A 12,742-nucleotide genomic window follows, 5' to 3' on the forward strand; every position below is an offset into this window, starting at 1 on the left:
TTCTCCAAGTTGAGTGCCTTGAGTATGCTCATGCCCATAGAGACAAACAGTTATAAAAAGACATAGCCGCCATTCTGTGTTTCCCTATAGTCCTTCCTTGCCAAAATTTAATTCATCAGTGAGTGCAGGATCAATCATGTTGTATCATTTGGGGGAGGGGGCACTTTTCAACCGTTTAAATTGTTCATTAAAAAAGGAAGGCTTTCTCCTGACTTGAAATCTAAAATTAAGATGGTACGGTACAGTACAGTTTTCATGGTGAGCTTGAGTCTTTCAGCTTTAGCAGCAGCCATGGAAATATTTAGCAACTTGAACTACAACTGCATTACATTTAAAATACCATGTCCTAGAACACGGATGGGAAACCTTCAGCTCAGGGGCCAAATGGAGTCCTTTGTGGGTCTCTGTCTGGCTTTTATGTAATGGAATTCTACTCAATATTGATCCAGAGCAGAACCTTAATGTATTGTTTGCAGAGTAAAAACTTAAACACGCTGCAGGATTCCCAAAAAATAGACCAGAGGCAATTAATATTTCATCCAGCAGAGAGCTTCACTGCTACAGAAGGCAAATGAGCATAATGGACACAATTCCAATACATTCAGCATTGGGGCAAGTATTGGGAACCTCAGGTCTGCGGGCCAAATCCGCCTTTCCACGCCTCTCTATTGAACACTCCCTGGGCCACATGCCCTCTCCCCAGGCCACACCCCTCCCTGCTTCACACTCCGAATGTTTTAGTTTGGGTAGAATGCTTATAGCATTGTACTGATAAAATGGTGTTTTCTTCCAATTTGTATACAAATCTAGGATATAGATTTTCTTTCAAGCTAAAAGCAGTACAATGGTACCTCAGTTTAAGTACACAATTGGTTCCGGAAGTCTGTACTTAACCTGTGCGTATTTAACCTGAAGCAAACTTTCCCATTGAAAGTAATGGAAAGTGGATTAATCCGTTCCAGACAGGTCCACGGAGAACTCAACCTGAAGCGTACTTAACCCAAAGTATGAGTGTAATTGGTTCTGGAAGCCCATACTTAACCTGAAGCGTACTTAACCTGAAACGAACTTTCCCATTGAAAGTATGGAAAGTGGATTAATCCGTTCCAGACAGGTCCGCGGAGTACTTAAACTTAAAGTACTCAAACCGAAGCGTACTTAAACCAAGGTATGACTGTACAGGTGTCATGATCTCATTCTGATAAAGAGCTTTTAACTCACAGTTCCCCTTTCCTCCTCCCTGCCCCCCCCCGGCTTTGTGCCTGGCTTTGAGGTTTATATCCTGGCTTCTTAAACCAGTTTCTCATGACATCCAAGCCAGGAAACTCTGGTTTCATCATTCACATCATGGCTTGTAATAGTGATGAAACTGCACATTTCCTTGCTCAAGTGTCATGTGAACCCATTGTTTAATAAGCCGAGTTAGAAGTCCCAACACTGGGCACATGAGAGGAGGTGGGTAGAGGAGCAACAAGGGGGAATTTCATTTATTATATTACCTTTTATTCCAGGAACTCAAGGCAGCACCCATGGTTCTCTCCTTATTTCATCCCAACAACAGAGGCATACACTTTATTCTGGGGTTGCTAAACCATGGGCCATTGGCTTGAAATTGTGACAGCAGGGCCAGTGTATTTCCTTTCAGAAATAAGCACAACAGATAATTGAAACTGACTTTGTTCAAGTGAAATCAATGTCATTAAAAATGTTGCTCCTTTTTGAAGCCACTGTGGCCATGGTATGTATTACTACAGTTAGAAAGATTTCAAATTCCCAAGAAACTTGAATAAAAAGATAGTTTTCTAATAATGATTGGGTGTTTTTATTATTAAATTCAGTGCTGTTTCAGTGCCTAAGATTTAAGTTTCATTTGCCATAATGTAATCAGTTAAAAAAAGCAAAATATAGAAATATGGTTGCCTGGTGTTGTTTTTTTAAATCTGTATCTTTTATTATGGTGATAAAATGCTGTCCATGATAGGTCTCAAGACTCATATTCTGATTATTCTGGTCCAGACTCCTTGATGTAGACACAGCCTTTAGAAATCTCCTTTATAGAATGGTCACTGATGAAAGCAGGTTTCTGAACACAGTTGACCCAACAGGGCTCTTTGTTCTGTTTCATCTTGTGTTTCTGGATATTCACTTTGGAAATAATGATATAGTATTTATTTGGACCTGTACTTAAATTATTGGTTTAATTTGCAATTTAGATCCCCAAAATATTAATTCAGATTATTAGTATTTAGACTTGGTATTTTTTCCCCATTTTCATCTTTAAACCAACCTTTTCTTTTCTTCTCTTCTCTTTTCTTTTTAGGCATAGTTTCTAAGTCATACGAATGCCGGTTGAAGGGTCAGGGAGCTACATTTGTCGAAACCACCAGCCCTTTCACAACTGCAGCCCTGGATGAAATTTCTCCAATTAAAGATAAGTCCCTTCATGATGGCAGAAGACACCTGCAATCCACTGAACAAGTTCAGCAGGTGATTATTATTCAAGGATACGACAGCGATTTTGCAATTGATGCCTCAGTGGAGGAAACCGCAGCAGCTACGCTTCAAACTTTGGCAATGGCTGGCCAAGTGGCACGGGTTGTCCATATTACAGAAGATGGACAAGTTATAACCACAAGTCAAAATGGCTCTCATGTGAGCACCATGATTCCAGGGCAAATACTCACTGAACAACTGTCGGATGGGAAGACACAAGTGGTGGTTGTTGAAGGCCCTCTAGAAGGAAATGATATTGAAGATGCTGTTTCGATAGGAACAGCATCAGACCCTGATAATACCATGGTGCAACAGATAATGAGACGAGAAATTTTAGAACCACCTGATGTAACTAGAGTACACCCACCTGAGTCTGCCTCGGCACTAGATGCCTTGCTTTGTGCTGTAACAGAGCTTGGTAAAGCAGAGAACAAAGCAGAACTCCTTGACAGGGCACAATTTTGTCACAAAGAAGCATTACAAACAGACATTGTTTGTAATGACACTACAGCACAGGAAACACAAATGTTCCATGAAGCTCAAGAGACCGAGGAAGAGCGAGAACCCATGGAAGTAGTAACGCAGGTTGTGCACCCATCTACCATAATTGCATCTCAAGAGAGAGCTCAGGTCACCTTCAAGAAGATGGTTGAGGGAGTGCTCCAGTTTGCTGTGTGTGATACAGCTGCAGCTGATCAACTGATAAAAGAAGGTGTCACTCAGGTTATTGTGAATGAGGAAGGAACTGTGCATATGGTGGCTAGAGAAGGTTCTCAGATAATAATGCAAGAAGCTGGCAGTCATGCCCTAAGTGTCAGAAGTGAACACATGGACCTGGTTGAGTCTGATGGAGAAATTTCACAAATCATTGTCACAGAGGAAATCGCTCAAGCCATGGTTCAAAATTCTAACACCAATTTCTCTGATGGTCCAACCCATTACATTGTAACAAGATTACCACAGGAGATTGAGGATGAGTCTGGAGTATACTCACATGCTGTGATAAAGACAGATGAGCAGCAAGAGATTGTGCAGACTGGTACTGTTATAAGTTCCAATAATGTATGTGATGAAAATGCTGAACACCTAGCTGGTATGGTAATTTTTACAGAAGATTGCTCACAAACAGCTATTATCCAGGGCCAAAGAGAAAACAATGAACTACAAGAAGCATGAAAGAACTCTTGTCTTTATGGGTTTGATAAAAGACAACATTGAACATTTGGTGACATGATATTTCATGTTTAATTTGTAAAGCGTTCTTTAATGGTCTTTGTCCATCCAGGTACTCAACACATTTTGTGTGAAGTTAGCAAGAGCAGGTGGGAATGGTAAACAGAAAGGGAATTGTCCATTTTTGCATAACTGATGTTGAAATTTGAGTACAAATATTGGCAGGTTTACAAAATAAAATTAAAACACCAAAGGTATCAATTTAATTCTCTTCATTAGTTTGGTTAATTTTGTTTTCCAGTTCATTGCATTATGACCTAGTAGACTTAAGTCTTTCTTGCAATTAATTATGTTAAATTTGACTTGTATGTATTTGCATATGGAGAGCAAACTAACATACGCGCACCCATATTACCTAGTTGAGCCACACATTGACAATTTGTAAATTGAAGTTGGATTCTACATTCCAAACCCAGTTACTCCTACTCAAAATACAGAGTTTCCAATGAAATAATCTCATGACATGTTTTTAATTTACCTTTCTTTGAATATATTAGGCTTTTTAATTGCTTTCCCCCCCAATTTGACTTCAGTCAATCCTCCAACATCAAAACTTAACTAAAACCTCTGTTGAAGTTTTCACAAAAGAACCTGTTGATTTAGAAAGGCCTTAATACCTGTAACTTTTATATACAGTAATGACTTCATCTGAAATATTTATTCAGGTTTTTTTTTACTAATAGTAAATTATCTACAATTCACATATCTACAATTCTGCAGTTCATCTTGTGAATGACTTTTGGAAACATTAGATAAGGTTTCTTCTATATAAAATTCTGCCATTGACCTTAACAAGTGGGAAAGAGTTGATCTGGCATTTATTTCTGGATCAGAATGTTGATTATCTAGTTGTGGATAAGTTCTGAGTTTTCAGTGCAAGCTCCTGTTGAAAAGATCCAAATGCTTTTGTTTTGTCTAAGAAATCAAAACTATGATATGGATGGGGTTGGGTTGTTTTTTGTTCTTTTTTTCAATAAAACGATAGCACTAAAAGGAGTATTGTCATTTTTAAAAATATTAGGCTGTCATTCCACACCCAGTGTACTCACCAGAACTTAGTTGAGTTGGTGTGGTCACCATAACCAGGTGCTGGATCTCTCTGTGTCCCTGTTTTATGTGTGGCTGGCTGGGAGGGATGGAGGGATGAAGGAGCTGCAATTATTTTTGGTGCAAAGGGTATATAAATCAAGCAGAATTCATGTTCAACTTCAGACTAAACTTCACCAAATATAGAAAAGACAGGGCACAGTAGTCTATTCTAGAATTAACTGCTTAAACATCTATATCCAAGGGTGCTGCATAGAACACATGCTTCTATGCAGGGTGGCAGATGCTTTGCTGTTGTTTTTATTTTCCAGGTTGGATATGTCAGATCAGCCAAAAAGAGGGGGGGGGAGAGAGAGAGAGAAAGAGAAAGAGAGAGCATAAAAAAGACACTGAGATTCATAATTAGCCGAGTTTGACTTGCTCATCCTTCTTAAATGTGACAGGCTGCTCACTTCTTCTTAAATACTGTCTTCAGCAAACGGTGACAGGATCAACTTCCGTTTGTTATCAGGATAAAGGTGACCTTTACAAAATGATGGCCCTCTGCAAGATTCTCACAGATGCTCAAAGGAATGTTTTTCATTGAAAAGATTTCTTCTTGATCATTTTGCCTGTTAACTGGAGCCCTCTGGTCTTGTGGCTTGGATGCTAATTCTTAGCTATGCTCAGTCCTGTATGGCTAACCTTTCCGCTGCAGTACAGGGTGTTGACATTGACATGCTGCAGTTTACCATTTGTGATTTATTTAGGATAAATATGTCTCAGGTGGCATTTAATCCTTCATAAAACCAGTGTAGCCTGCAGTGTCAAACCAGCAATCACATTGTATGCACAATGAAAAGAGCAGACCTTTGCATAAAGGTGGTGTGTGGGGGTGTGCAGGAAGTGTTCTCCGGCTTGGGAGTACTAAGAATGGATTCTCTGGAATCCTAGATTAATAAGACTTGTCCCTTTGCCTAGGAGCAGATCCTGTATGTTACCACGCAGCTCAGATCACTGCCCACTCTTCAGTACATTACTAGATTAAACATACAGGGGCATGTCAGGAATTGGGCTTCTGCTCATTCATAAACTCTTAAAACATATTTCTTTGTCAGCAGAAACTCTTCCATAGTTGCACATGCTATTGAATTTTCTGCCTTGTTTGCTTCCCATGTTTTCAATCCCTCCGGAGTAGGAGGCAGTGCAACATCCAGGGATGTGGCTCCCAAGGTGATATCTTAATTTATACATGGCAGGTGCATTTGCCAATCCAGAGTCCCCAAGGTAGTTGCTAGAGATGGGTGGACTGAGCAGGGAAAAGTTGGCTGAAGCTCAAATTCTATCAGTCAGTTCCTACAACAGAGCTTACTTCCCACTACCAAAATTGGGCCTCACCAAGTCAGAGACTCCACATTGCTTACAATTCTCAGCATGCCTAGCAAGGTATGAACATATATAGCCTCAGGCACTAAACTAGTTCCTAGTGCCTGTCAACCATGCAGGATTGGGCTGATGGCAGTTGTAGTCTGATGGCTTTTGGAAGGCACTTTGTTTACCGTCCTTGTCCTACTGTCTTAAGGACCGGAAGAAGTTTTTGGAATCCTAAATAATGAAATGATTTCATGGACCATTTTTGCCAGAGGTACAAAAATGTAGGTTTGGCTTACTAGCCACCATTTATTTGGCCTCGCCACCAACTCCACCCCAGCCACACACATACCCAACTCCTTTGGCATAAGTTTTAATATGAGCTGCTCTGAACAGTTTCAAATGGCGGGTCGTAGAATCAGAACAAGGGGGATGATTGTGAAGAGGGTAACTGTGAAAGTGAAGTGTATTTTCCTTCACTGCAGCAAGTTCCAGCTGAAAAAGCAAGGCTCCTTGGTTGATATGAGCCAATTGATCTTCTCTTTGTAGAAACTTAACAAGTAGGAGAGAGGGGAAATGGAAAGCTCTCTGTCAAATAGCTGCAGCCTTCCCCAGTGAAACACATACCTTCTAGCATACTGTCTCCTGCCACATTTTGGAAGAAAAGTACCTTGAAAGCAAATTCTTAGAAACACCTGAAAATTCTTTTTAGCTAAAGTGAAACCAAAAATGCCCAAAGCTAAATGCTGTTCTGTCTCCCAACCAGATGAGGTTCACCATGGAAGTTAGATGAACTGGAGTCAAACAGCTGATGTGCCAAGAGGTCTGCACATGTGGGTTGTGAACAGTGCTGCAGGCATTGTTGTCATTTATAAATGCTATCTTTGCAACCACAGTGTTGATGGCAAAATCCTTCAAGAGATGTATTTGTTATGATTGTAGGCACAATTGTGTTGGGGTAGTGCTTCTTCCCAATGAACTTTCTTGCCCAAGGCTTGCCCAAGTTTGCATTGGAACAATCTCCCCTTTTAAAAAAAGCACAGGGGATCAAGAGGTAGGGGATTGAGCTACTGGCAAGATGAGAAGACTCAGCAGTAGCAAGTAAGCCCCAACAGAAACAACTTTTTTTGGCCAGGACTTTCTGCCTTGTATGTTTCCTGAGCAAAACTGTTATAAAGAAACCCAGAGAAGAAAAGCTTGTCCTGTACGCTAAGGCAGAGTTAAGATCAAGTGAACAAATTATGTAATGGGAAAAGGTCATTCATTGGGTGAAATAAAAATGGAAAAGTGGAATTTTCAAACACACACACACAAAATTTTATAGTACAATATTAGCCCATAATTTCAAATGGGTACATGGCTCACTTTAAACAGCCTACTTCTGTTCGATCTTGTTGAAGAATACAATTCTTTTCTCTGCTCCTCTAGGGTGATATCATTTTATATGAGGAAAAAAGTTAGCTCAGATGGCAGTTATGCGTTTCGGAAGCACCTTCTAATCAGGGATTGGTGATTCATTATTAGCTTCAGCAGGCGATCCATCTGACATGTAAGGGGAAAAAATTAGCAGCTGTCACTGCATGATGAGTTAATTTCCTGATAGGTCTGACACTGAAAAGCCATTTGAAGACATGGAGATGGCTGATGAGAAAACCTGGTGCTGCTTTATAATTGGAGAGAAAGAAAGGGCATAGAGACAGAACAATTTGCAAAGGAGGGGTTCAGGCTAAGCTACAAGTGGCGGCGGCTGTTTGGCTGTTTGCTAGAAGGGGCTCTTCACAATCATCCACATTGCTGGGGCACACCCACCTTAGGCACTTATTACCCTGAAATGGAAGCCATCTATTTCCTTGTTGCTTTGTGTTGCTATTTTCAATGGTTTGTAATTAGTGTACTCAGACAGTTTTACTCCTTACAATCTGTGCATATGCCGGGTTTAAGCATGTGGTTGGGTTGTTCTGCGGGTGACATAGAGAGCTGACATTTTAGTGGGAAGTGGAGAAATGAGGTTCTACCTCTTGTACTTTTTTGCTGCTGTTTTCTGTAATTGCAGCTGCACATCTCAGTCATAGAAATAAATGAATTTAATCGAAATGGTGATGGTGAGAAGAAGAAGAAGCATTCCAAGGGGAAGAGATGGTAAAAATAAGCATTACATAATATGAATTGCATAAAAAGTTAGATAAAATATCTAAAAAGACTGCTTTCCTGTTCACAACTATCTAGAAGTTTCATTGATTGTGCTGATAATATACAGTCGGAGGACATTTAACATATTCAGATAATCAGAAGTTTGGATGAATGAAAGCAGCTCTGTACTTGGTTATGTATAGATTGGGTTAAGTGGACAGCATAGACTGATCACATTGACTAATTACACATCTGAACCAGACACTTAACTGTGCAGTCCTATATATATTTACTCGAAAGTAAATCCACCTGAGGTCATACATGCACATTGGGTGTGTGCACACACACATGCAATGGTGCTGTTTAAACAAATCCCACCCATCATTATTGCACACAGAAGGGAGATCATCCACTTCCATTGTATTCTACAATATCAAAACTGCAATATATTAGATTAAATGAATATGGTGAAGAAGCCAGAACAAACAGCATCACATTTTTTCCAGTGTCGTGCGGTCATTGGACTAGGGCAGGCATCCCCAAACTTTGGCCCTCCAGATGTTTTGGACTACAATTCCCATTTTCCCTGACCACTGGTCCTGTTAGCTAGGGATCATGGGAGTTGTAGATGCCAAAACATCTGGGGGGCCATAGTTTGGGGATGCCTGGACTAGGTGGTCTAGGCTAGTCCCCTAAATGTTCCTGGTAAATTAGAGTATTAAAGCATTAAAGCCTGGTGACTCCTTCCCAAAGCCGGGAAGCTTCTGACTGGCTTAGGGAGGGAGATATGATGCTTACACATGTGTCGGGACATCACAACATCACACGTATAACATCCCCCGCCCCATCGTCCACACAAGCTATTGCCTCTGACCGCAACTTTCCCTATGAAAAATTTCACCACACACCACTGCTTCTTTCCCACATTAGTCCTTTCCCAATCTAGTGGGGCCAGGGCAAGCATTAAAGAAACGGTGCTACCATAGTAGGAGATGACATGGTGGGGCAGCAATGCTTAGCTGACCTCCCAACAGCTGAGTCACTGCTGTTCTCTGGGAGGTGGAAGGGCAAGTTGGCAGTGTGTTTGTACTGTTTGTACTGCACCAACCTCCCTGCTGTCTCACTCTTCCCCCTGCTGGTAAGCAGCAGTGACGCAACAGCCAGGAGTTCAGGTAAACAATGACGACCCACCATACTGTCTACTACAGCATGAGAGATCTGTATTCAGCAGCCTTCAATGCTACTGTAGGGCATGTGTGCAGAACCTATAGCCCTCCAAATGACAGTATTCCCAGTAAGCCCCCTTATCATGCACACACAGTTTTGCAAAACTTTGAGGTTGACGGGGTATAAGGAAAGCTGCCTCTCTTAGGTAAAAAGAGATAGGTGCTCCTCACAGGGACGCTTTCTCCAAGGACAGCTTACTGCACATGGAGAGGACAGAGGAACATGCATTCTTCCTCCATGGCTGCCCTTCGCCCAGAGCATCCTCTGAGCCAAGCAAAGATGAGAACAAGGCTGTGTTCCACTACTTACAAAGCAACCTTGTGGAGCACTAGCCTTTCTCTCATTATCTAAGCTGCACATAGTGAAAGCTGCAGCATTAGCTCCTAGAACCTACTGAAGCAAGCACTGGTGCCCCCCCCCCCTATGTCCTAGTGTCAAATCCTGGCCCCAGCTGAGAGTGTCATTCCACTGAGCATTTCCCCAAGATATTTTGCTCCTTAAGACAGAGCATCAAACTGCAGCCCCACCCTGCCCTCTGTCAAAGTGCATAGTATCAAAGGCCAACCATGCTATTTTGGTATCTGAGGCAGAACATTCTATGAGCATCTTTCTTCTACTCTCTCCAGCACTCAAAAGAACAATAAATGAAAGCATTGCCCTCTCATGACACTTAGTATCATCTACTTGAGGCTGCTTCCTCACTCTGCCCAATAGTAGGACTGGCCCTGTAATAACCCCCAGGGTGTGCTCAGCACATTGGTACCAGAACAGATAGCATGTGGTTATTGTTTTATGTGACAGGCCCCCCCCCTCGTGTGTGTGTGTGTGTGTGTGTGTGAGAGAGAGAGAGAGAGAGAGAGAGAGAGAGAGAGAGAGAGAGAGAGAGAGAGAGAGAATTCATCATTGCAAAATTTAGATGTGTGAATTTTGAAGGATGGCTGCATTCTGGTACACACATTGTTCCAGCAAATATGAACTAGTTTAAGTTCACCTTTAGATGCCAACTGAATCATTTCTCCCATCCTTGCACCCAGATAGGTGTGCAGAGTTGCCTTTTTAGAGCAGGGTTGTGGAACCTATGACCCTTCAGAGGCTGCTTGGCTCCAATGCCAGCCAGCCCCGCCCCAGCCCTCACTGCCACATGCCAGGGATGATGGGAATCATCATCCAGCAACTTCTGGAGAGCCAGTTTAGCCACCTCTGCCTTAGAATAATAACAATACTATTTGAAATATCTGTTGATATCTGTTGATTACCAATTATAACAGTTGCTTTCCAAGGAACCCCCGGTATGCTCCTGCTGCCATTACTGTAGATCTCTTAACATGTTCCTGCAGGAACAGAGCGTCTGTGCCATGCATTTCTCTTTAATTCCTCTTCCCCCATTATGCATAAACTTGGAAGCAATTCACTAAATGCATTCAGATGCATGTCACCTGCAGATGTAAAACATCTGGTACACAGAGTTCTTTGCAAATACAATGGAAATCAGTAGCTACAGAGGCAAAACAGTGGAAAACTCACTAATGTGCTGCTCTTCAAAACAACAATCCATATGTATATGTGTCCTCAAAAGGACACAGGAGCAACAATAAGGAGAAGAGGGTGTGTTTGCACTGTGCATTATGTGCATCAGGTCTTTGTAAGATGCTGTCCTCTCTGCTGTGAAAGTGTAAGAAAATTTGCCAGAACCCTGCTGAGCTGCTCCAATCTGGCGCTGCATTTTCCCGTCACTGGAGGTGTGGAGCAGAGTTGTGTTTTCTCTTCAGCATATGGCACCAACTGCTGGTGTTTCTGCAGCTATGAAATCCAGATGCCCACCTCCAGGATGATTCTCCCTGGTTAGGGACATCTGGGCATCACATCCTACTTCATCACTCTTCCCCCTCCCACTGCCACCTTAATGGTGTACGTATTTATCAGGCTTGTCTGGAGATCGCTGAAAAAGCCAGTGCAGCTGCCTGGCTACCCCATTCACCGGGATATTTTAAGTGGCATGTAAGGCTCTCCCTTCCCCCCCCCCACCTCAAATCCATCGGCCTGCTGAAAAGCAACGCTGAGAGAATTCCTCTCTTGGGCTGTAAAATTTATGGTCTGTGGCAGTGCCTGACATTTCCAGGGGAAATGCAAACACCTGGAGATTCTCCAGGAATCATTTTTACTTCTGAGACATACTGGGAGGCTGCAATTCAATTGAAATAGGCTTCTCCATTTAGAGAGGTCAGGCAAGATTTCAGTAGGAAGTAACACTTGGTGTTTCTGCACAAAGATCCTCCTGCCCCCCAATTCTGATATTCATTTTGAGATCACATTGAAATGGAAGTTAAACTGTTTTCACCACTGTGACAGACATATTCACTACATACAGTATTTATTTATTCTGATCTTTGTTATTGTCCCACTAGAAATATGATGGGCCTGATAAGGTTTTCCTGTTGGCTTTGTGCTAGTGTGACTTCATTGGATTCTGATATATGACACTCTGCAATGAGATCAATCAAGCCTTGCGTCCACTGACAAAAGGTGTTTTTTTCCCTTAGTAAAGCTATCCTATATCTCTATAATAATTTTCACCCTCCCCACCACTCCGTCACACTGTTGTCTGCAGCTTGTGATACCACAAAAATGGGTGCTACTTCTGCTCTTTTCTGCAAATGGAAGCTTACGATGTTGTTAAGTAAAAACACATCTCTAACCGGGGGAAAATTGAAACATGGAAACTTTCCCCTAAAAGGGGGGGATCCCCTTTGATGATACCTTCTTTTCCAAACAGGTAAATAAATAAATAGAAATTTTGGTTTTAAATCCCAAGACCCTAGGTGCTTTTTTCTTTTATTTTTAAAGGACCGAAATATATACGTACTGGGGAAATGGATCAGGCACTATTCTTAAGATGCTGTTTTTATGTTGTTGTTTTTTGCATTTGGCTAAAGCAATCACTGTGATATGATGCAATATGTTATAAGTGGCTTGCATAACAGCTATAGAATACAGAAACATTTTAGAACTGGTATTTATGAAAAACCATAAGGTCTAGGGGGAATTGCACGTGGGTTGTTGTTTCACTAATCACAAATATTTCCTTGTATCCATTCAAGAATGTAATCCATACACACACATCCAAAAGAGATTTGTGCACATGACAAAACAGGTATTCTATATGTTCACATGTGTTTTCTACATGATTTTTACCCTGTGCAGCAAAGAAACCCTTAATTTACAAATGAAGCCATCTTTAGATTACCCATCAAGCTGCCTGACA

The 12,742-nt window shown here is 41.6% G+C and overlaps 1 protein-coding gene and 1 long non-coding RNA gene across 7 annotated transcripts in view; one reads left to right on the forward strand and one right to left on the reverse strand.

Moving 5' to 3' along the window:
• Positions 1-4,719, forward strand: part of ZNF407 (zinc finger protein 407) — a 355,130-nt gene extending 350,411 nt beyond the window's left edge. For all 6 annotated transcript variants that reach the window (XM_035125684.2, XM_035125685.2, XM_035125688.2 and 3 more), the window contains one exon: positions 2,321-4,719. In XM_035125684.2, the coding sequence (XP_034981575.2) occupies positions 2,321-3,669 (1,349 nt within the window). In that variant the 3' untranslated portion in view covers positions 3,670-4,719. The remainder of the gene's footprint in view (positions 1-2,320) is intronic.
• The window catches only part of LOC118090244 (uncharacterized), a 123,675-nt gene that overhangs the window by 50,873 nt on the left and 60,060 nt on the right, over positions 1-12,742 (reverse strand). The gene's annotated exons all lie outside the window — the stretch shown is intronic.

The sequence above is a fragment of the Zootoca vivipara genome, chromosome 8, assembly GCF_963506605.1.
Source record: "Zootoca vivipara chromosome 8, rZooViv1.1, whole genome shotgun sequence".
Lineage (NCBI taxonomy): Eukaryota > Metazoa > Chordata > Lepidosauria > Squamata > Lacertidae > Zootoca > Zootoca vivipara.